Below are 25,385 nucleotides of genomic sequence, written 5' to 3'. Positions count from 1 at the left end.
CTTGCAATATAAGTATTTTTCAGTACATGTAATATGAGTATATTTCTTATTTGTAATTGCTTATTTCTAATATTGAATCTAATTTTATGGAAAAGATGTAAAAGGAAAGAATATTTATGAGAAACTTTTCTGAGACACTATGTTTCATGTTAGTATTTTGAAGTTAAATATGCAGTGGATTTTACTCTAAATTATGTTTGTTCATTTTGGTGACCATGAACATTTTGTGTCGTTTCTCTGTATTACTTCTTGATTATTAAACCCTCTTCTAAACAGAAATTCTAATAGTATTAGAAAAAAGGCAACAGAGAGAGAGCTCATATTAATTAAATTCTGTGTAACTTGTAGCACTGATTCAATAAAGGATTTAAAGTCAACATCAATTTTATATCGCAATATTCCATCTTGTACCGCGAGAATTCATTTTAAAACCCACTTGATCAAACACTTTTTATTCATCTTGCTAAGTAGGTACTAGGAATCTTAGATTCATTTTAACATCCTGTGTAGTCGCGTGCATGACGTAAGATCCGAGTACACTGAACTCTTTATCATGCTAGAGACAACTGCATAAGAAAGCGATGATTAACACTGCATATACAAGGATGAAACAAGTATCCCTTCTGTCGGACCAGTAAGCATACACATACGTACATACGTTGCTTCCTATGAATATGAATGTATACTCGTAATATTAACATAAAAATACCTCACATAATATATTTTTTATTGCACCATTCTTATACGCTAATTAACACAAATACTACCAAAGAAACGATTCGTATTATCATGTTTCACTTAATTTGCAATTATTAACGATGGTGTACGCTGATATTTTACTGATAGTTTACGCAAATTAGAAATATTTTATTGGTACCGGAAGAAAAGAATCAGATATGTGATAGGAGCTATACTTTATGAATATTTTATTAACACAAACTGAAGTACTAACCAAATAAAGAAGTCTCTCGTTGAATGTAGCCAGAATTTTTACGAGATCAGTACTTCAATTCATGTAATGAAAATTTTTGTAAGATAATGAAAGTTCATTGTTTATCTTATATCTCATCTGATATTGGATTGTTTGAATTTTTGAAATTGGGTAATCTCCGAATTTTCGAAATTTCAGTTTTTAACGTTTCAAATTTTAGCACTTCGAATTTGAAAGTTGACAATTTTTATCTATTTTACTGTATGGACTCGAATTTTGTAATCGAGAATATAATAATTTGCTAAGAGATCATATTATTTCAGTACTCATAAAATGATAAAAAAACAGTATGGATAGTAAGGAGTCATCAATTTTTGAAATCTGCAACCTTTATTCTCTTAAATACCACGAGATTCTCAGCACTTACATTTTTTATGTTAGACAGACTATTAATAAATCACTATTTAATCCTTCTCACTCAAAGGTGAAATTACCTACGTTAAAATCATTCAACTTAGAGTTGTAGATTTGAGGCACAGAAAACCAGAAACAGGAAGCTATACACAAAAAGACGTTGCAGATTTACAAATTACGAAGCTCCAAATCGAATAGAGTTCACCATTCAAAAATTTGAAAAACTAAAAATGTGTGTTCCACGTATTAAAAAATGTTAAACTTGGAAATTTGAAACTGTATATCATCAAAGAATTAGAAAATTTAAAATCGTTCTAGTTGAAAAATAATATGGGGACTCCTGAACAACCCTACTCCGAAACACAGAACATAACATCTGATGATATGAATGCACTGCTTGAAATCTGCAGCAAAGAAGTTCAGCTGCTTCCGTCAGAGAGCAGCACGCGACAGAAGGTCGAGAGGCAAAACTGAACGAAAGCAGCGCTCTAAGCGAAACCGGTCGACGTGTTCTTGACACGAGACTCGCAGGGAAAAAAAATATTTCTTTTGAAAAACCTACACTAGATAAACCACTCAAATGTAACACGATCTACGTCTGATAAATATGAGAAGCTACCTGTTCGCGTGTGAACGTCGAACGCATCGTCAGATTCAAACTGCAACTGTCGTATCCAACCTCCAACCGACAGGGTGCAGGTTCAAGGTTTCTGTTTTCACACTAACGTCACTTGTCGCTCCATAATAATCGCGCGTACACTTCCACGACATTGGCACCTCGTACACCGATCGTTTGTAAACAAAGACAATGACTTTTCAAACACTTTCCCAGCGACATACTCAGAAACGAAATTGTCAGTCGCGAGACAGTCGCATGGCATGGCGACCGCGGTTACAACTCGACATATACGGTGTTTTAAACGATACGTCACATCCTCGATCTCTGACGCCATTGGTTGGCTACAAGGGAATCGACCAATCAGATTCGAGGGTTTCTTATTACGCGGGAAAGCGAAGAAGAGGTTGCTATAAGTACTGGAAATACATTTTCATTTTTAAAACGATAATTTTCGTCTATAATTGTTAGAAAGTGTACGAATATTTTTCTTTATTCATAAAATTGAGTTCTGTATGCTTTTTAGAATATTTGAAATCAATATGAAGATGAATTATCTGTCTGAGTTAATGGTTACGTATATGTATATGCAGTTGCACCCAGACGCCATTGTTTTATCACAAACGCGGTATATGAGTAGACATCAGCTTATGCACTTTCTTATACCAAAGTCTGACTGCCTTGCTGATAGAGAAATTTAAGCTTGTTGCAGCGACCTCTGTTTATGAATAATGGTTATGTAATTTAAGAGTTAATTGCTAAAGGGTGAACCGAGACGTTATACATCTGTATACGTACTTAAACAGAATACACACCAAAAAATCATATAAAGAGAATCATGTAAAACTTGATTTACAAGTTGCAATTTGCCACTTTACAACTTGCAAATCAATTTTTAGACGACTTGCATTACATGATTTTATTATATAGTATAGTTTCATTATATAAAAAGAGATACAATATAAAATATTTTAAAGTGCAAATAGTATGAGCAAATGGTTTGTAATTTATGTTTGCAATTTCATTTCTATTCCTTCTATGGAAAAAATTTAATTTCCTATTACACATATCTTTTCAAAACACATTTTCAAAGCGACATCGTATTAATTGATTAACTGTAAAATGCTCTAAAAATGTGTAGTGAAATTTTTTTTAAAATTGTCAAAGCAAGAAACTTAATATTTTTTCCAAACTTTAAGCTTTAAAATCTAAGTTCCAAATTTAATTCAATAAGATGATGAATAAAATTTCAATAAGATGAAGTATTACTCACTTATATTCTCGTCCCGAAGCATGAACTGGCCAATACAGGACATCATCTCCTTTGACATTTCAATCACAATAAAAAATCTGTATGAAAAAAGGAACAAAGATTTCAAATAAATAATTATGTGTCGCGAAAATCCAAAATATATTGTTTCAATTTAATTACATTGTATTAATTATAAGTAAAAACTGGAATACAAACACGACAGCAGATTAAAATTTTTCAAAGTATGAAGAATCAATACCAGAGATTCTTAAAGCATGAACTGTAATTACCAATGACACCGACTATGCAAATTTGAAATGTTAAAATTTACTAAACTTGCACAGCATCGTGTTATTCGACATGACATTAAATATCAGAATGTCAATGTTATATTCAATGACAAGCATTCATTTTGATACATATAAATGATACGCGACAAAAAAGTGATCGAAAGATTCTCGAAGCGAAACTATCATCTATTGATATTTTCTTACCTTAGAATCTCCTTCATCAAAATAAATAGAGAAAATACATAAAACTGAGGAATTGTAGGACTATGGAAATCGAAATTGAGTTGAACAAAGAAAAATTAAACTTAAACTTTTGTTCTACAGGAAAACATGATCTCGACATCCGAAAGCATGCAAGAAAACTGTTAAAAACGCAATTGAAGATGCGCAGTAGAAACTATGTGGCAACGCGCATGCGTAGTAGTAATCACGTGATTATAATGTAGGCGCTGTCAATTTTTCAAAGAAATATCTGTTTTTACACATGAACGTTTAATATATTGAAAGATACGTATAAATTTCGTGCGTAACACGAAAAGTATCTTATTTATTCTCGAACTATACAAAAATTCGATGAATTCTATAAAATAATACTAAAAATAGTATACAATTTACCTTTGCGATGAGCACTACTCTCTATCGTCATTCTATTCGAAGTGAACTGCGCGCGCAGCTTCAAGCAGAGATGTTGCTCAAGTCGCCATAATATTAAATCTCGATTAGAGTCTTCTATCATCTACCTATTATATAAAAAAGCATAAAATACAGCAAAAATCAATAAAATACATGGAATACTGTTCACCTTTTTTTTAGTTATAACCTATAAAATGCAATATAACTTTTAATAAATTCTATGAATTTCTATGACAGTGTCAAAAACGTCATTTGAATATCGGCGCCATTACGATTTACACATCTTATTGAAACTTTCTATCTATTTCTAAGAACTACAAAAAGACAAGAATTTTTGAAAAAACAGGCACTGTACCAATCACATTTTTCAACAAAACGTATAAAAATTCGAAAGACGCTCAAACTTCATTAAATGTAAATACATTTGCTAAAATAAAGTAAAATATTTGATGAAATGTATTGCTGCGTATTTATACAGTTAAAGAATAAAGAGAAGGCTAGATATTTTTCAAGCAAGTATTAATGTTTAAAATTTTCGAAATTAAGATAAATTATCTACTAAATGTGTTACTGAATATTGAAATTAAGAACTCATACCTTTGAATATAGTCACAAACCGCTAGGAATAGGATTAACCCCGTTTAATGTGACGAGAGACACACACGTCTTGCTCCTAGCGCATCCACGAGTGGAATGACGTCATGCGCAATTCAAATGCGTAAATATGTCTGCCGAATTTATTGAATTATTTAAAAATAATATTACTTCCACTATTTTATATCCTTCACTCTAGTTAGCCTAGGTATTCTATAAATCTATATTTTCTCCTTTTAGGTATATATATTTTAATATATTAAATTATGCAGTTATTCTAAATTGTCAAGATATTATATTGATGAATTACGTACAAATATTTTAAATTATATCCCTATACGTCCATTATTTCTTCTTCGAAGTAACAAATTCAAATTCGATTAATGTTACTCTTGTAATCGATAAATATTTAATATAAAGTAATGTTTCCATTCATACATCCTTTTTCATGAGTTTTACTATATGACAGCATTTCAGTAAATTCATAATTTCTCATCACAAAAATTTTAATGTACGTCGTGATATGTACACATTTCAGTTTAATTAATATTATTCTTATAAATGAATTAAATTACTATTAATACTCGTAAGTTAAGCAGGTGAAAACTGTTAATAAAACTTCGGAAGAATTACAATATGTAAATTGACGTACAAAAGTGGAATATTAACAACGCGTGACGCTAAGGTGGCAGCACCTGAAACACGCGTGCGTCGCCTTAGCACGTAGATTACACGATTTGAAAGTTCCGATGTATATATTTTTTAATTTAAGAAAAACTAACAAATGAAACGAAAATCGAAATGTTATTTCCACTGTCCTGAGTGCCGGGTGATTAAAGACTGACAAATGATCGCTAGACGTGCAAATAAACGATGAATTATTTGAACAATTCGATAGGCAGTGGAGTGACTGGTGATGCTGGCCTCCAATTGAACAATGTTGAAGTGTTGTACACGAAGGTGCAAAGAGTTTACATTAAACCCCAAAGCAAGGAGGAACGTCAGCGTGAGCTTAGAGTCAATGTAGAAATTCACGCTGGCATTAGTCCTGTTTGTCGTAAGGTAATACGCATAATAATTGAGTTAACCTACATTTGTTGATGTATCATTTTGCGCAGTGTTGTTGTTGATTCATAATCTAGCAGCGTTCACTATAGCTTTCGATCGCTGCTACTAATATTGTATTTAATGCTTAGCATATTACATTTTATAGCTTTTATCTTTTATTTATAACTTATTATGTTTGTTTTGAAACAATTGAAATTTTTAGTTTGTTCATTGATATTTCCCATGTTAATTGGCTTGATTTCAATACTTACAAACATTTAGACAAATTTTATATATAATTTTATTACACGTTTGTTGCAGAGTTTATGTGTTTTGTTAGCAGATGACGATGACCCGTGTTTTCTGTACTCATTGTTTATCACAGAAGATGATTTCAAAGTTTTAAAGTCCCAACAAGGGCTACTGGTAGATTTTGATAATTTTGCAACTCAGCTAATATGTTTATTAGAACAATGTCAAATGCCATCAGCAAACTTAACAAAAACACCACCAAAGTTTTTGTTATTATTAGCAGAAGAAGGTGGAGAATGGACATTCAAGCTGGTTGAAACAAATAATTTTAAGCATTTGTGTCATTTAAGTCTGAACATATCACCTGCAAGTGATTGTGATTTAAAGACTCATATGGCTATGAAGATTAAACAATTGAAAGATAATATTCAGCAACAAAATAGGGATACTGTTGCGCTTGAAACAAGATTAAATGATTTAACAAACAAACTAGAAATGAGAACACAGGAGCTAGAACAGTTAGAGCATAAATATATGACAGAAAAGAATCAAATGCAAATATCTTCATCGGAACAGATAAGTCTTGAAAAGGATAGGTAGGTATAATTGTATTATATATTACATGTTTTTCGATAATTTAATGAATATTACTGATATATACCAGGTTTGCTAAAGCTCGATTAGAATGGCAATGTCAGATTGAAAAAGAAAAGATGGAAATAGAACGTAGACATACAGAGATTGTAAAGCAGTTACATACTGATCTGGCTGAGTTACGTACACAGAATTTAACATATAAAGATAAGTTATCTCTCCTTGAAGCAACAAATATGGAACAAATTAGACAGCTTCAAAATCTTGAAAAAGAATTAAATATAACTCAAAGAGATTTGAATGCACTGAAGAAACAGAATTCTAAACTGGATACGGATTACCATGAAAAAGATAAATCAGTAAATAGTTTAAAAACAAAAGTTGCTGTACTTGAACAAGAATTAAAAGATAAAGCTATACTTATCAGTAAGCATACAGAAATGTTAAAAACAGCAAAAGAACAAAAACAACATTTAGAAGATCTTGTAGCTGATAAAGAAAGTCAGTTACAACGTAAACAAAATTCTCTACGAAATTTAAGTGATGAACTAGTTAAAGCCAATGAAATATTGACAAAACTACAAAATGAACTTGCTTCAACTAAATCTAAATTAAAATTAAGAACTAGTATAGCACTTGAGCAAGAAAGATTATTAGATACTAAGCAGAAAGAAGTTGGTCAGTTAGAGAATAAGATGGAAAATTTAATTAAAGAAGCAAAAGATGCAAAAACGGAAGTTGAAAATTTAAAAGAACAATTAAAAATTCATCAAACTCAGTTGGAAGAAAAAGAGAAGATAATAAAAAATAATGACAATGGTAAAAAAATATACTTTTTTATTTATTCTTACAATTCATTTAACTTAATGATTATCGATTTCATTACTCTTGAAAGAAGTCAAAAAAAATATCGAACACTTTTTTCACATCTTGTAATTATTTTTATCTGTAAGTTTTTTTTATAAAAAGATTAAAAAATTTCTATTATGATTTAATTAAAATTTTGGGTAGTATCATTCTTCTATAATAATTGAACTAATTCAGTTTATCTTTTTCAGTAATTAGTTGGTTAAATCGGCGATTAACAGACAATCAATCTCCATTACAAAGTGCTAGTGCAGCAGCACCAGTTACAGTCCCTTCCTCGATTCAATTGACATTGCCTAGAACAAATAAATTCATTACTAGTAAATATGAAACGCGTACACCTGCACCTAACACAGTACAATCAAACTTGTTATCTGGATTGCCAATGAGGAATCCAATTGTGCAGAATCCAAACATTAATCAAACTACGCGTATGACAGCACGATCAATGGGTGTTGGTATTACAGATAGTACAATGGGGATATCAGGATTTAACAAAAGTGGTCAAATCTCAAGCACTAGCACACCTATGGAGCGTATTAACTCTTTAAATAAATTACCTGGAAATGTCGCGGGTTCATCTTCAATGCCAACCGTTATAGAGAGTAATAATCCATCCGTACCATCGAATGGTACGAAAGCAAAAAGTACAAGTGTTACATTACAAGGCGGATTAAGAAGGGCAGGTTTGTCTGATAAACCAATCTTACCATCTGCATACTTTCCTAAAACCTTACATTGATCACAAGTACGCAAATAGATTACCTAGATAAACATAAAATGATATTGCACAGATATTATATATGTGGTGTTGCCACATGAAAACGTTATAGTATAATACAGCATACTTTAAACAGAAGCTGGTAATGTTTTAAGCCTGATATTACAAGACAGTACAAAGTAGTGACTCAAATAAGTATTATCAAAAAACATTTTAGATTTCAAGCTTAAAAATACTGTTTCTATAAGTTTTTACGTATTGTAAGAAAGTAATATGTATTTTCTTACATTTTAATAAGGTTGTCATAAACATGTCTGAAAGTATTTTTATTACGTGTGTATGCAAATGTATTACAATTGAGTAACTGAATTATATTATGAAAAGCACGCCATCTTCTTCAAATATGTAACTACTATAGTTTGTGATCAATACATAGTTAAATATCTGTTTCTAACAAAGCCATCTAGTTTTGAAACACTCATATTTATACATATTACACGAAATTAAATGATTCATTGAACATATGTGATATTTTTTCATAATTTCATATCAATTTAAAAATCTATTCTGGTGTAATACTTTAAATTTGTCCATTCATTATGTTTCAAAATTGAATGTAACAAAATGCCATATTATAATTCCATTAATATTTAAAAGTTAAATTTGTTTATACTTCATTACCATACATTAATTGCGACATCACATCCATATTTTCTAAAAATTGTATAGCTTTTATGCTCGTTATAAATTTCTTAAAAATGTCAATTGTACAATGGCGTAGTGAAAAAATATTAAATAATTAGAATTAAGAAAATCAATGTGCCTTATGGTATGAGTTAGACTAGAAAAGTTCATTTCATTTCATTTAAAATTTAAATTTAAATTTAATAAAATTAGCGTAATATTGTCATATGATCAACGTAACATAAGACAGTATATATTTTTTTACTCAAAATGTAGTGAAGTCTTACAATTCTGAACAACTTAATATAAATGTAAGAAACAGATAATATTATATGTATATATATTGTATAAGATACTGTTGAAAGTACACTTTCTATTTGGCATATATTACATTTTATACATTCGATGTTCCAATTTAAAATAATTTGATAATAAAGCCAAAATAATACTTCAAATGAAATGAATAAAAAGCTTTAAAAATTATATGACTGAAAGAAATGTAAAAAGAATGTACATATTAAGAGCATGTAAAATTGATAAATCAGAACCATGTTGTGTTCAAGAATCTTTTAATGCTTTTTGTTACTTTATGTTTTACTTATATAAAATACATAATTGTACAAATTTGTGCTATCCACTTTATTTTTCTTTAGAAACATAATGAATTATTTCTAGTCTACAAGGTACTTGATATATATTTTGCTTGTCTCTTAGTATAATATAAGAATACCGATTTATTAAATATGGAATATAAAGTTTGCATATACTGGATGTACAATATAGTGTTGAATAGTACATTAAGTGTTTACTATTTACATTGTTGTTTTTAACAAAATATTATACGTATATCAACATTTTAGAACAATATGGGCCAGTATATTCAAATTTTTTATTTACATTAGAATTATTAGAATACATTAGAATTAATATTTCAGCAACATGCTCATGCAAGGTATGAGACTATATTAATCATCAACCATGACAAGGTCTTAAATTACATCAATATAACAACAGTATTAAGTACAATAAATATAAAATAATTTGATAAATGAATGAATTATATATTTTACTACTTTTTGTACATAAAATTTTAATAAAAATATATATTACATAAATACATATAATTCATATACGCGTATCTTCGAAAATTTTTCCATCTCAAAATTAAAAACTTTTACTGATATAACAGTTGTATACGTAGAGAATTGGAGCGTAAAGAAAGGTGCACTTACTATAGAAAAATAGTAATAACAGACATTTATAACTAGTGAAAGAGTTATAGTGGTCTCATAAGTAAATAAAACCTGAACAGATGTAATTTAACAATTTTGAAAAATATTCTGAATACATGAACTGCTATGGCATAATCACAAACTTCTTTTCAAAGCTTTTGAGATATTATTGAATAATTGAGATTCATTAATGTATAGAAAGAATACTTGGTCAATTTGATCAAGAATATTTAAGTAACATCTTACTCGAGAAAGGCAATGAGTTTATGGATATAACATAGTTCTTCCACTGAATACGTATTTTATACAAATGTTCTTATATTATAAATATGAATGATTCATTGTCAAATTGTAAAAAAATAAATTCGTATAGAGTCAAATTTCAGTTAAATAATTATCTTAGAAGAAAGTAGAATACTGATGTAAAAAGAAAAATATTTAATTTATTAAAATTTTTGTATTTACTGATTTGTATTATCTGAAGATGCCGGTGCACCATCCACTGATAATTCTGTACAACCCACATCTAACAATGGAAGGTCCATTCGTTTACGTCTGCGTTCACATTTCGGACATGGTTTATTAGCATTCAAACATTTAGCATGAAACACCGCATTACAGGCCCCACACTGAAATGGTTTAACATTTAATGGATTAATGATTATACATTGCTATTGATTTTTGTGTAATTATTACAAAAAGTTACATAAACTTACTCTATATGTAGATTCCATATCAAAAGGATAAATAACTTTTGGATTATTGCAAATTTCACATATAAAACCCTTTTGACTACAAAGCCAACAATTTATAACATGACTCCTAGCAAATTCTATTACTTTTTGTAATTGTTGCGCAAGGGTTCCATTAAATATATCAAAAAGGTCAGAAACAGAATATTGATGAACATGTTCATACAAATAGTCCCTAGGTGTAACTGCTTTTTGTAAAGATTCAATTATAGGCTCACGACAGGTGAACAAATAAGCCCTCAGTAGATTTAATTGAATCCTTAATGACTGTAATTGAGCCATCGTATCTACAGCCATATAAATACGTGGATTCAAGGTTTTAAAATCCAACAATGTTGGACAATTTTGTAAATATTCCCCTGCCTTATTGCAAACTGGATAAGATTTTAAATCCCAATTATGAATTACTCTTGATGGGATAATATATTCGTTTTGTGACATACACTTTGAGCAATAATAATTGCCTGAGTAAGAACAAACGTGTGCTTTAGAAAAAGTCATACCAATTGCATGACCACATTCAAAGCAACCATAATTTTGTATATCCAGACCTTTTTCCCTGGGAAGTTTCCCCAATTGTTCATCAAAGTTTATTTCAACCTGTAATTAAATTACAAAATTTAATATAATACCTATGTTGAAATTATTCTTATCTTAGATTAAAAATTTCAAAGCATTGTAGAAATTATTTGATATTTAGTTATACCTTATTTTCTGTATTATTCTCTGGGTGTGTCTTCGTTGTATCAGTAGATGTTTGTTTTACAGGATACTTTTTTAAAAATTCTTGAACAGATTTTTCTGATACTGGTACATTCCCAGCAGTATGGTAACTTTGAATAATTGAATCATAAGTAGGTCCATCACCTGGTGTACAAGGTGCATCTGTTCCAGAGTCATGAGAAATTACAGATGAAGTTAAAGAAGACTCACAGTCTTCGAAGGAAGTCGACCATCCCAATCTTCTAATTAAAGAATTTCCTACTGTAGTACCAGAAGTATCATGTGAAGTTTCATGATTCTGTACAATATTTTCAATAACTGAATTTTCTATATCAGGTAACGTGTTAGTTTGAACATCATGGTTGGGACTAGTAGTATTTGAAATCTTGTTTTCTTCTTCTTTCACTTCTTGCATAGTCTGTTCTTCTTGTGTTTCTTCTTCTTGCTCTTCTTCTTTCAAAGGTGGAGTATCTCTTGAATTTCTGGCAAAGTATTCTTTACCAATATTATTTGTCTTCTTATTGTTACCAGCTAATATAATTTTTAAAGCTTCATCTTCTGTAATACTAGATATATTATTAAGAGCAGACTGTGACGAGTTGAAAGAACCTAAACTGCCAATAGAACTAGCTGTCTCAATGTCATCAAAATTGTCACCATCCGTTAATTCTGTGGTTATTGTTTTCGCAATGTCTACTGCACTGAATACAGGACAAGATTTCATTGGTGGCGACCATATACCTGCTAATAATAGAGGCGTATTTGACCAAAAATTCAACAAGCTGCTATTACATGCAAGTTCAAATTGAATGTATTCTAAGCTCTCTATCAATCTTTCTGCGACTTCCACAAAATCTGTATCTCTAATGAATGCAGAACGATTATAATATGGCTTCAAAGCTGAATTATCTCTTCTTATGGCGCAAAAATAACTAGCTAAAAGACCTTCGTTTAAAGCTAATCGTATCCAAGCTCTGCAATATCCAACTTCTGTAGTTAGTTGACTGAATCCTTGTATTTGATCTATCATTTGCCGATGTGAGAACACAAGTAGTGGACCCCAGAAGCTTGGTTGCGGCATGGCATCTAAATCTGGACCACTTAGAACTTCTGTTACTCGATTTAAAAGGCTGTCTTTCAACCCGTGTAAGAAAACAGCTTCCAAAACGGAGCAAAGAGTCATGCTTTCGTCGCAATTGCCAACTGTACTCTCCTCTATCACACCCTGTGCTCCTTGCATTTCCATTACACTGGTATTCAGTTGCTTTTGCAACGACTCCCTGATCAGTGCATTCCTCTTGTTTGTCAGGGAGTTCATCGTCTTCAAAAAGGAGTTCATTTTCTCGACTTTGATGTATCACAGAAGATGCAGTTATATCGTTACAGCCACTTCTTTCAAGCATCTTCGCGATTCTAATAAAATAGAGTTACCTAAATCTTACAAGGTAACTCGGTAGAATCGTCTCTAATCGTAACGACACAATGATATTACGTAAATTACGTTCGCACGATTTAAACATCAAACTGATACTGACAAAGAAACAAGGAAGTGCTGCGAGGAGGAATACCAATCGCAGAGCGATAATAAAGGCACGCGAACTTCGAACCACTTATAATGCATGTCATCGTTATCTCTTCTTGGTGAATGCACGGGAAATAGGTTACGACAGATAAAAACAAACCAGTAACGTCAATGTTATGTTTATCAAAATTTTGGCATTCCTAGTTTTTGTCTCTGATTATTTTAAGAAAAGCACAGTCTGTCGTATTTTTCTTATAGAACGACGATTCCATACTTTCGAACGTAATCAAAACACTCCTTAAATATTTATGGAACATGAATCAACACCATTTCCTATATACTTCAGGATCTTTCCTTAACTTTAGTACAGATCCCAGCGATAGATAGCGCTGTCATGAATGTATATCATATCAAATGTAAGGTGCATCAGCAGGTGATGCACTTGACTTTGACAATGCTTGTCTTTTTCAAAAAATTGATTTTTTTTCAATCTTAATTATATATACTAAAATAATACGATAGTGAGAACTTGAGTATTGTATAATATGACAAGCAGTCATGTAAAATACGATTAATTATAACACAAGGTATTTATTGGTAATATTTTGGAATTAGAAAGATTATATAATTGAAGACTGAGCAAAACAATGCAGGTATGAGTAATAAAAGAGCAGTTTTTATATTTGGCTTTTAATTAACAGTAATTGAAAATTATTTCATTACATTTTTTGTTAAAGAAAGATAATTGAGCAATCAAACTGTTTATGATCAAAGCTCTCGCTTTACTTTTTTCAAGCCATTTAAGAAAACAAATCTATTTATGCATTAAACTTGTAGTAGTTTCGGTGATGTAGTACTAATGTTTAATTATGCGTGCACTAGTTGTTACTCAAATAGTTTCGTTAAATTACACGCATTCTATTTCGACCGAACAAGCCCGATTCCTTCATAAAGTTTGTATTACAGCAGTCTGTGTGTATCTTACCACGCTATGTTACACTTTCTGCAGCGATGATGTAAGTGCATATTATTACGTCCATCATGACACTGAATCTTGCTTAAACGATATACACTACACGCTGCTTTGATTCTGTCTATGCGAAACGTGCGCACAATTCGTCATACTTTACTATAAACTTTGATAATTGTTTGCGGTGTTAAATGTATTACATCTCTACGCATTTCGATATTTAAACGAGGGTATTTTTGGGAAAATTGTGTTTGAATAAATAGCGCGAGATTTGAATCTTTTATTTCACTAAATATTTATCATCAAACTTTTTTCATGTACTTTTAAATACGAACGAAATTGCATTCAACATTTATTATTGTCTCTTAAATCGACTTTATATTGACAATATTTGTGTTAATATCGTGTCGTAGATTGGAAATTTCTTTTTAAAATTAGTACACTTTGTAAAGCTCTGACCGAAGTTTGCGCATTTCATTATCTTCATACTCAAAAATTAGCAATCATTTCTTAATTTAAAGAAAACGAAAATTGCCTTGTTAAACACACAACTAAAGTAATAAGAAACAGTTCTATATATTTATTCCATTGTAATGCAATAAAGAATATTATAAACATGTTGTTAAAAGTATATACTACCACCAAATCAAATATATTTTGCTATACAAGATGAATCTAGTAACTAAAGCTATACTTCTGTTTCAGGTAAAATTACAAAAAAATTGTAAAGGAAAATTCTACACTGTTTAACAAGCTCTGTCGCCCTATAATGATATTTTTTTCACAAATGCATTGGTATAGCTATAAAGTACAATTGCACTCTACAGACTAATTGGTGCGCTTGTGAATTCAGGCATTGTTAATTGAGGTCCATATCTTAAAAGTATAATAAACTGTACACATTTTTAAACTGACTATACATAACGTGTAGTTAGTATAAATCCTACAAAACACATTAAAAGAGTTCCTCCGACCATTCTGTTATCCCGTTAGTGTTTCCTGCTATTGGGTCAGCCACCTGAAATTCTGGTCGAGCGACGAACACTTACGAAAGGGAGGCAACTTATGAAGTTCATGCATATGTACATAGTTGCTTTCGATTCTATAACCGGGTTCATTCTTACCGTACCGTTCCTATATTTAGATGTGCACTTAGCGCATCTCAAATGTTGGAACAGGTATACCTTGTGTGAATGACCGAATACGCATGATGGGACGACGCGTGTTCCCCGTTTGATGGCAGAGTTCTGGTATGGGAGAGGAGAGAGAAAGAGAAAGTACAACAGAAGCGAATGAGCGGAAAGAAGCAGGCAGATTGAACACGAGGACAACGAAGCAAATAGTAGAATCAGGGCCGTACGATCCTGCCAGCAATTACCGTCTCTTTTACTGAGGGGTCGCTCGACAAATCCTACGTTATGACGTTTTCGATGTAAATTACGAATCATTTGGTAATAAGTAGATACGTGTGTACTTATTTCACTGTCGTGGTTTTGAATTCTGTGCCACATTAACTCAAGTTCATTTTTTTTAAATTCAGTTTTGTATACCATTTTACTGCCCTTTCTTTATTTTTTTTTTAAATAATATTTATTATTTCTTGGTAACTACTTTTAGGACACTTTTAAGAAAGTGATCAGATTTGTTTTTCTGCTCTCTTGAAGAGTACTTAATGAAGAGGAACTTGAATCAGCTAGGCTGTTAGGTGAAGAATTGTAGTTATGTGAAGAAACTTTTATATAGAATTAGCAGAAAGTTGTCTAATGGCGTGAATATCTACGACAATGTGTGCATATTTTAAGGGAAATGACTTCCTCTCTAGAACCGAAAGAACAATGGCTAGTCTGCATTTTCATTTTAGACGACATTAATAACAATGTACTTTCCCATGATTCATCGGCGTATAAAGTTCGTCGTGCTAGTTCATATTCATCAAGATACGAAAAGAAGGAAAACATGTTTCTCTCTGCCACGTCCTGTATCATCCATATTTCTACACGTAACTAGAAGTCTCGACAGAATTATTGCTGTTTTACGAATATTCTTCCATCAAGACGTTTCTCCAAATTGTCTTATCGGTATCTTTTTATTAACACTTTTGATTAACCAAAAGATCATGAACAGTCATAAGTTTTGAGTAAAACAAAATCACATATGTATGTATTTATCTTTATTTATATTGCACTCTTATTTATTATAGATATGTACGTAAAGTTTCCTTGCTGAAAGATTGACTATTCATTGAGCAGGAACTTATAACGAAAAATACGTTTGTAAGTTCTATTCATGGGTCACATTTTTTAATCTTGTGACTAATGTGAGTAAACAGCGCGGGAAAGCAAAATTTCTTTAAATTATTATTCAAAATGAAATGTAACACATTAAACTAATGTATTCACAAATAGTGTTTGCCTTACTAGAAACGAGGCTAAAAAGAAACATGAAATAGTAAAAATATTGTCGAACTTATACCTAACGAATAAACACAGTAATAAATCGAAAGATTGTCACGATTAAAGTTTTCATAAAACGTCAAAAATAACTTCAAACTTGCATTGTTCAGAAACTTAAATCTTCATTCAGCTTTCTCTAATCTTATCCATAAAAATCGGAATTCCCATAAACACCTGTGATCTTCTTACAAATCCTTTCGATTGCCACTCAAAGTTTTAGAAAGTGACATTTTGTGGCCAAAATCCAATATTTGAAAACAAAATTGTTCTTCTAAAAAATAATAACTTTGTATCCTGAGGACAAACTCATAAAACTGAGATCGAAATTATTTTGAGTAAGTACTTGTTATCGAATATTTGAATATAGGATTGATTTACATTTTTATGTACATATGTAGATTCCTATATTTGCATTATTTAATCATGTTTTAAGCATTTTTTAATTCCTATAAAAATGATACAAGGTTTATAGAAATTAAAAATATGTCATATGAATATTACTTAATTTTAGATGCTACTTTTTGCAACTTTTAATTCTGTGCTTTTTACAAATAGATATTCCAGATCTTCTGATATTCCATATCACTTGAATAGCGATTTGGAAGAGACTCAAATGTTTTACTTTATATTTTATAGTGTATCTATGATTGAATATTAAGATAAATCATAATAATAATGTTTCTTTATATTTTACAGTTTTACGTTTATATTTAGCGATAAAAATAATATATTGAATCTGCTCCCTTGTTCCCTCGTGTAAAATACCCATACTCTTTCTGCAAGAAATTACCATAAATATCCAACATTTATCTCAAAAATTAAATCTCTGTTTAAAATAATCAAATCAAAGTTCCCCATTTCTCTCATGAAATTCTTCTCATTCCTCTCCTTTCCATAAAACAATCGCGCCATTTAGCAACATATCACCAAATAACTAAATTATACCCTAGAAATCACCATCCCAGAAAAAAAAGTCGTCAAAGAAATTTGAAATTTGAAAATTCGCCGCGAAACAGTTTTCCAGCCCACTACATGCGCCGCGAGGAAGCGTCAAAGCAAATAGGCTTTATCGACGGCACTGAGGGCTCAGGTGGTGGCAAGATCTGGTGGGGAGCCTAGAGACCGAGGGTGTCGGTCGCTGGCGCGGTCGGTGCGCGCGGAACAGTGGCGATTCGGCTGGTGGAGCGACTGGGGTGCGATCGAATCTCGTTCCTCGTTGACAAGCCAGCGCGTGTGTCTCTCCAGCGGCAACGTCGCCGTGTCTCGCGTTTCCTTGCGCTTTTTCTCCGCTCCTCTGCGCCAACCGTCCTCGCCCCATCGCCGTCGCGTTGATGTCGCGGCGTTATCGAACGACCTCGAGTGCACGTGTGTACGATGGGTGTCAAGTAGTAGGCGTCGTCCATCCCCGAAATCTCGCCGCGACACGTGCCGTTCCCGTACGAAATGCAAGATCTCGCTGAGCAGAAGCAGCCCGCGTCGCGACGCGATTGATCCGCCCGAGGATCCGCTTGTGCCGCGTACCCACGGATCTGGAGGCACCCCAGCAACCGTTAAATGAAGCTAGAGCTAGAGATGCTGCCTTCGAGCGCGTTCGAGGCGCGCGTCGCGGGCTCGCCGCCGCGCGAGTACGAGACGACGAGCAAGAGTTTCCTCCTGGAGCGGTCGCATACCGAGACGGCGGCCTGCCGCTTCTTAGACCCGGGGGTCGTTGCACGGTGTCAGGAGGGCAACGAGAGCAGCAAGACCAACCCCGAGTGCGGCAAAAGGAAGAGCGAATCAGCTGGTGGCGGCAGGTCCGCCTGCAGGCCGAGGCAGAGCTTCTCGAAGAGCTCCGCGTCCCTGCAGAGCCTCGTACGCAGGAGGAGCCGCAAGCACGGCGCGTCCTCGCTGCCCTTGGACGTCGACCTGTCCTCGTACTCCTCGCACCCTGGCTGCCTCGTCGATGCCCCGAACGACAACGTCGCTGGCTATCGGAACGACGAGGAGACCTGCGCTACCACGCGCACGTCTACTCTTATTTACGGGTCCTCCCAGCCCTCGAGGGGAGACAATAATATTCAGGATATCTCCTCGGCGACCAACGCTGTGAACGTGGCGAACACTGTCACTGTTACGACCAGCACCAGCGCGAGTAACGTTACTTCGTCCGCGAGCGGAAGTCAGTTTGGGAACACGGCGTCCTCGCTGATAAGGACCACCAGTGTGATCACGGCGGGACCGTCCACTTCTTCGTGGAACAATGCTGAGCAGGAGTCGGATTACGTGGTTGACCCGGTGCAGGGGAACGCGTACTACAAGGGACAGTTTCTGGGAAAGGTGAGTGATTGGAATAAATAAACACCTGTTGTTTGCTGGGGGATTTAGGGGGATTAGGTTGCGCAAGGGTTTTCGGGGCGATTGGGGGTTGAGGGTGGAAATGATGGAAGGGGGAAGGTATTTTGGAATTGTGGGTCACGTGGAATTCGCGGACCCTAAGTAAATGTTTCAGTATCTGGATATCTCGTAATAATCTGTATACTCGGTGTCGACTGTCTCAATAAGAGAATTAAGTGAGAATGCATGCTCTGATATTTGTCTCAATAGCACAATACGCTGTTTTATGATACTAGTTATTTTTTATTTTTAGCTTTTAATTAGGTATATTTCAATTTTAGTTTAAGATTAAATAAAATTAGCGTTAGTGTTCGAAGTTAGAGTATATGGTCAGCTACTGGGACTTTATCTTGTATAGGGTGAGTCATATAAATGTATCACCTGAATTCTTTAGTAAACTATTTGTCATATGAGAAATTGTCACAGACGGAAGTTGTTTGATATCGAGATTGTGCTCCTTTTTGGTATACTCCTCTTGATACCAAATAACTTTCATTTGAACCACCTTTTTATAGAACAAATAGTTTGCAAATAAATTCAGGTGATACAGTTGCGTGACTCATCCTGTATGCGATTTATAATGTGTAAATTCGTTGTAAGTTTCTAAACAGTAAGTACAGGTTATGTGTACAGTCGAACTTTAGTAATTTGAACTTTTCTGTGTTTTGATAACCTCTATAAAATTACAGCTTTATTGATGCCCTTCTGCTATGCTATGAAAGTTTCTCCAAATTGAAATATAAACCTAGTTAGTTTAACTGGAATTATTTGCTGCATATTGAGGCGTGTTACTTTGTTCGTTACTCCGAACTCACAGTCGAAGTTTACTTCTGTAAGTCGAAGTTTGTCGCTATTGCATTTTCAACTTGAGGTACGTAATACACATTACACGGATGTATCTACATTTAAATCGAAAAACAAGCATAATAAAGTAATAGATTGACATAAATTAAAATTGCACGTTTCTTTAGTAACGTGTCATAGATTTTAATTATACAAAAATGCATACATACATAAATGTATACTGCAACCTATTACAATATAATACATAAAGGTGTCAAAAACAAAAACAAAAAAACTATTAACTTATTACAATATACATATTATGTAGATTTTATAGGTACCAATCTTTTAAACATTCTTTAACTTTAAATACATAACCTATACATAAAATACATATTTATGTATACATAAATATTAATATATTACGTATGTATTTTATGTATAGGTTATGTATGTATACCTATGTATACCTATGTTTAAGTATTTTCATTAATAACAACACAGTAATTAAGTAATTATGAAAACAGAAATATTTATTTCGCTACTCTCAGGAATTTTACGTTCGACTTATAATAATTTTTTGATAAAAATGCGATCAAGTATTTGCATAATAGATTTAGTTGGAAATGAACTTCTGAACTTCTTGCCGTGTATGCGTTAAAAGTCGCTCTAGCAAGCGTGAAGTTCGCACAGTCGCTGTGCGATCCCGTTTTTCGCGGTAGGAATAGCAACTGCTGTTGAGTTATTAAGAAACTGACCTACTCAGTATTTTATTACCACATTATTTCAAAGATAAACCTTTCATTCATTTTTTATTTTTTCTTAAAACTAGCGTTATTTTTAAATATAACGAATATAATCTTTTCTTTAAAATTAAAATCTCGGAATCCTTATTTGTCTTACTTTCTTTTTATATAAAAATTATTTTAATTGTGTTGAACATATTTATGAGTAGAGATTCTAGAATTTTAATTTATTAAAGTGGGTATTCCCAATACTTTTCTAGTAATAGGACTACATTAAAAATACCCAATTGTAATTAAACCAAATATCGTGGTATTTCAGTTCTACTTATTATTCTTCAATTATGCAATTTTTAAATTGAACTAATAGTGTAATTAAAATTAATAGTTAATGTTATTTGTAGAGGAAGAAATCGTATTACATATGGAGATGGTACTTGATTTTACGTTTAATTAAACGTTTAGTGTCAGTATATTTAGTATCTAATTTAAACATTTAATGAAATTTATTACATGAAACTTCATAATTCTAAATATTATACAAAATGAAAAATGAAACTAATTTTATTTAGAATAAAAATAGCTGTATTACTGCTCTATGAAAAATTGATTCTTGTATTAAAGTTACAGAAACTGAAAAGGAGTTAAACTGAAACATAGAATCTGAAAATGAGATAGGTAAAAGGAAAGAATGTAATGCAGTAGTTTTTATAATTATGTATCTAGTGTTCTAAACACACGTGAGCGAACACGTGACTATAAATTTTTATAATTACTATATCTCACTGAGAACTCAGACAAGTACCAGAAAGCAATACACTTGTTAGTCACGACAAGATATTGCAATGAAACAATAGTTCATTTCTTAACATTCCTGATATCAACACTTCGCAGTATGTCATATCAATGATAATTTCACAAATACAAAGATCGTTCAAAGGTATTTTACCTCCAACAAATGGAAAACACATCGTGCCTAGTTTTGTAAACAAGATGACACATAGTTCTATAATACAGCGAGAAAGCTAATGATTTCATACACGAAAATAAATATATCTTGTGTCACGACTGGCCTCCGTTCACTAATACTATAAATATAATAGGTAATCGTCGTCGGTTACCATTAAAATTTATTGACTTTGACATTAAGGTTAACAGTGTTTACTAACTGCTGTATCCCTTTGATTTACGATTTATGTTCGGGTGTACCGACCCTCTGTTAGTCATCGTAAATGGAACTAAAATGTTCAGGAACAAATATTTTGTCGGGTGGTGATTCAACCCAAACCTTTTACTCCTATTTTTTTTGTATATTATCAATCCCTAGACTACCTGGAGATATAAGTTCTATTCAGGGTTTCACGAATCGAAATAAGCTTGCGCCTTATGTGAGCTGATGGGATTTTGGAATGGTTCACTTTGTTAACCTCTCAGGCATAGTGTAAATATTTTATTTTCAGACTGATTCTATGTGTAAAGTGTTATCTAAACTTGTTCATGAACTTGGCCACCGCTGATTACACGTGATAAAGGTCACAAGTATGAGGACGCAATAATATGAGAGCATATGAGTCCGTAGCACGTGCGGGCGTTGGCCAGTAGCCGAAATTGAGATCGTTAGTCATTAGTGTGTATATAAATTTGATAGTTCGTTTCAATGTACTGAATTATAAATATAAATGCAATGAATTTGTTCGTTGCTGTATATAAGACAATACAACATAAGACAATTATACATGCTATGCCAATAATTTTGATTAAGAGTCTTTGTCTGTTCAAGACAAAATGAAGAATCAAGATACTTTGTCTGTTTCAAAATTTTTACAGTTTTTTTGGCTATTTGAAGTAAAATTAACTTTTATTATTGAAAAGAAATTGCATGTTATATTTAATACAATTTTAAACGTGCTTTCCTGAACACTACATTTTTTAATCTGGCATAAAGTAGATTTTCGAAACTATTCATCTGATTGATCTTCAATTTGAACATATGATCTTTTTCAAAATTATTTAGTATATAGTTATACGAATTTTTTTGATATCTTAATTTATTATAATGTTATGAACACTTAGCATTGATTTTTTCGGCGAGTAAACAAATTTTTTCTTTAGAAATCCATCATTATCTCATTCACCACAATTATTGTTTTGCCCATTTTGCCTTACAGCCATGGATATGAGCAAACCAAATGAAATTATTATTATCTGATTAAAGTTCTCCATAGTAATATTCGATAGAAGTCACATTTTTCTCTTTCATAATGTAACTGTTTCTATTCGTGATCTGCGAATACAGTTTGCTTTGCGTTAAACGATTAGTATACTCGTTTAATTTTATTCAATGGCCCTTGATTAACAGTACAACCACGCGCTCGTTTGGCGAAGCATAATTGCGATCCCAACGTTTCAAGACACAGAGTGTAGGAAGTGAATCACTTGCCACTCGTTTTCGCATACCGAGAACCTAATGTGAAACGTTCAGAGAAGTTGTTCACCATAGCGGAATCTATTCCTAAGAAAACCTGTGACCAACAAAGGATCGTGAGAAAGAAAAGAAGTCTCCAACCTTCTAAATTAACAATGTACTTCACTCGTCACTTCTGCCGAGAAAGTTTAATTTATACAATTAGGAAGTATCGTAGATGCACACGCGTAGAAATAATGATATACGATAAACGAAGTACTTACAATAACTGCGAATGATATTTATCTTTCCCCCGAGGAATGATTTATTAACTTAAAATTGTTTGTGTAAATTAGCTTTCTGATTTGTAAAAGACAGCTGCGCTGTCGTTTCGCTTGGAATTAAACACAGATAAAGTATTTAATAAATGCTAAATAAGTAGTACAAATGTATTATATTTGTTTAATTTATCATAATTAAGAAATGTGGTATTTTGCAGTGTAAAAGTAAATGAATTCTAAATTACTGTAATATTAAATTATTAACATAAAAATTGAGTTATTTAGTACAATGAAACCTTGAATGGCGAACGGTGGGTCAAAAGTGACCCTGAGTCCGCTGGCTCTGCACATGAATGTAAAACAGTCTGCTGTCTGAGGGTTAAAAATTGAGTACCTTTCAGCATAATTAAAATTAAGTAATTTTTAGTACAATTAAAAATGAGTAATTTAATAAAACCAGAAATTGAGTAATTTCATACAATTCTTTTTCACACTAAAATTTCGGGTTATACATTTGAAAACATCCACTCACACTACTGCTGTTGTTAACAATGTTATAATAACAACAGATTGTGGATTAAAATTCATATTTGCTTCTTCAACTAGTTTTTAAAATATTTTTACTACAAGCCTATGAAAATGAGCAAAGATATCGCGGTCATGTTGACAATTTGTCAACAAAACGACTTACAAGTTACAGCTTAATAGTTTCTCTTAATAAACTAATGAGCGCTCGAGTGTTCGTTGACATGGAATTGTCACGTTCATTTAGCATACACTTGAAACGCTCGCATATTGTAAGATTTGCGCTTGCTAAAATATTTAACCATGACGACAGATGTTGAGCGTAGGTACTTAAGGCTATTGTTAAACGCGGAAAACAATTTGTGCCACGTTTTACAATGCGAATGTTCTTTATTTACAAAGCTTCAATTCGTTAATTCTATTTCGTAGAAAATTTTGTGCAGTCCTAAACACGGGATCCTTTATTTCTTCTCAGACAACTTTGAGGCAGATTTATTTTATCTTTCTTGCACAGAAAGAGAAGTATGAAAAATAATAATTTAATAGTATGTGCACACAACTTCATAAAAGGGTTGTATCATTTTATTTTTGTATCACTGTCGGCACATTCAGAACGATATTTCATAGTTTATGATTTGGAATAGTTATACTTACGTTATAAGAAAAGTATTAAATCCTTTTATTATTATTAGGTATACATCAAAAGTCAAACTAATTAAACATTAAAACTTACATGATCTTTTAGTTGGGTATGTATAGAGTACTACTTTAAGATTAAATATCATGTGTGTTGTATAACTATAGATATAGTTATACAGTTACAGATATAAATTAATGTGGTAGAATTATTGGTAGATGTTACCTTATTAATAAGGTAGATGTTTTATAAAGCTTAGACACTTAAAATAAATTATTATCCATAAGTGGAGATTTTTAATTCTAGTTTAGAATAAAATATTAAAAGTCACTTCACTTTTCACTAATCACTTCCAACAAGTTTCGAAGCTTAGAGCTTTTGAATGTTTTGCTACAATTTTAGAAGTTCTGGGAGATTCAATAGGTCTTGGGAAATGGGTAACAATTCAAAGTTCTAGAAGCATTTTCAATATATGAAAAAATAACTGTTCTACAAGAAAAAATAAAACTAAAATGTCATGTAACAAAAAGTCCATAAATGAAATTTTTTTATCGCTAGAGAGATTATTAAGGAGTTATAACAAAAATATGATTATTATTTCTGTGAGTTCAATCCAGGGTAAAACAAGATACCTAATTTTTATCTTAAGTAACAATTTCAGTTTCATGTTGTCTTGTATTGAGCTGAAAGAAACAGCATTACTATATTTTTCACATTTCACAATTTTAATAATACAGGTATATCGACCACAAAATTATAATTAATCCAAGTTGCGCCGAAACCATTACTCGGCTTAATTTCATAATTTTGTTATAACTTCTTAACATAGCATTTATGGACCTTCTGTTGCATGACATTTTAGTCTTATTCTTCCTTATAGAACACACTGCCAAAGTATGTCCGAAAAAATGTGGCACACCCTGTATATTTTTCTCCAAGCAGCACTATTAATATAAAATATTACAGATAGTGTGAAAAGTCTGAATTGTTTTTCAATCCTTCCAAGAATGTTAAGCTTCGAATTATGTCCAAAGTGATTCGAATCTTCATAACCTCGAATAACTTCGAAGCTGAGATTCGAACAGCCAACAC

At 32.2% G+C, this 25,385-nt stretch overlaps 4 protein-coding genes across 4 annotated transcripts in view; 2 read left to right on the top strand and 2 right to left on the bottom strand.

The window, feature by feature from the left end:
* Window positions 1-2,182, bottom strand: part of Ipk1 (Inositol phosphate kinase 1) — a 209,439-nt gene extending 207,257 nt beyond the window's left edge. Inside the window, exon 1 of the mRNA XM_076380313.1 lies at window positions 1,965-2,182. The gene's annotated coding sequence lies outside the window, so the exon portion shown is untranslated. The remainder of the gene's footprint in view (window positions 1-1,964) is intronic.
* Window positions 2,183-5,603: 3,421 nt separating this feature from the next.
* Sas-6 (Spindle assembly abnormal 6) lies at window positions 5,604-8,232 on the top strand. The gene is made up of 4 exons (XM_076380770.1): window positions 5,604-5,792; window positions 6,099-6,625; window positions 6,694-7,442; window positions 7,682-8,232. The coding sequence occupies exons 1-4, from the start codon at window positions 5,604-5,606 to the stop codon at window positions 8,230-8,232; spliced, it is 2,016 nt and encodes a 671-aa protein (XP_076236885.1).
* On the bottom strand, window positions 7,847-13,444 carry Plekhm1 (Pleckstrin homology and RUN domain containing M1). The gene is made up of 4 exons (XM_076380769.1): window positions 11,586-13,444; window positions 10,844-11,479; window positions 10,593-10,756; window positions 7,847-8,255 (listed from the first exon to the last, which is right to left on the bottom strand). The coding sequence occupies exons 1-4, from the start codon at window positions 12,939-12,941 to the stop codon at window positions 8,252-8,254; spliced, it is 2,160 nt and encodes a 719-aa protein (XP_076236884.1). The 5' UTR covers window positions 12,942-13,444; the 3' UTR covers window positions 7,847-8,251.
* A 4,293-nt stretch (window positions 13,445-17,737) lies between these two features.
* LOC143180577 (serine/threonine-protein kinase PLK1) overlaps window positions 17,738-25,385 on the top strand; it is a 43,152-nt gene continuing 35,504 nt past the window's right edge. The window contains exon 1 of the mRNA XM_076380399.1: window positions 17,738-18,863. Within this exon, the coding sequence (XP_076236514.1) occupies window positions 18,102-18,863 (762 nt within the window). The 5' untranslated portion in view covers window positions 17,738-18,101. The remainder of the gene's footprint in view (window positions 18,864-25,385) is intronic.

The sequence above is a fragment of the Calliopsis andreniformis genome, chromosome 6, assembly GCF_051401765.1.
Source record: "Calliopsis andreniformis isolate RMS-2024a chromosome 6, iyCalAndr_principal, whole genome shotgun sequence".
NCBI lineage: Eukaryota > Metazoa > Arthropoda > Insecta > Hymenoptera > Andrenidae > Calliopsis > Calliopsis andreniformis.
Note: the sequence above shows the minus strand (reverse complement) of the source record. Positions and strands in the feature narration are given on the sequence as shown.

Coding starts and splice junctions, on each gene's coding strand:
- Sas-6 (XM_076380770.1), top strand. CDS start 5,604: ATGAATTATTTGAACAATTCGATAGGCAGTGGAGTGACTGGTGATGCT. Junction 6,626..6,693: donor ATAAGTCTTGAAAAGGATAG/GTAGGTATAATT, acceptor GATATATACCAG/GTTTGCTAAAGCTCGATTAG. Junction 7,443..7,681: donor AATAAAAAATAATGACAATG/GTAAAAAAATAT, acceptor TATCTTTTTCAG/TAATTAGTTGGTTAAATCGG.
- Plekhm1 (XM_076380769.1), bottom strand. CDS start 12,941: ATGAACTCCTTTTTGAAGACGATGAACTCCCTGACAAACAAGAGGAAT. Junction 11,480..11,585: donor AGAATAATACAGAAAATAAG/GTATAACTAAAT, acceptor ATTTAATTACAG/GTTGAAATAAACTTTGATGA. Junction 10,757..10,843: donor ATATGGAATCTACATATAGA/GTAAGTTTATGT, acceptor AAACCATTTCAG/TGTGGGGCCTGTAATGCGGT.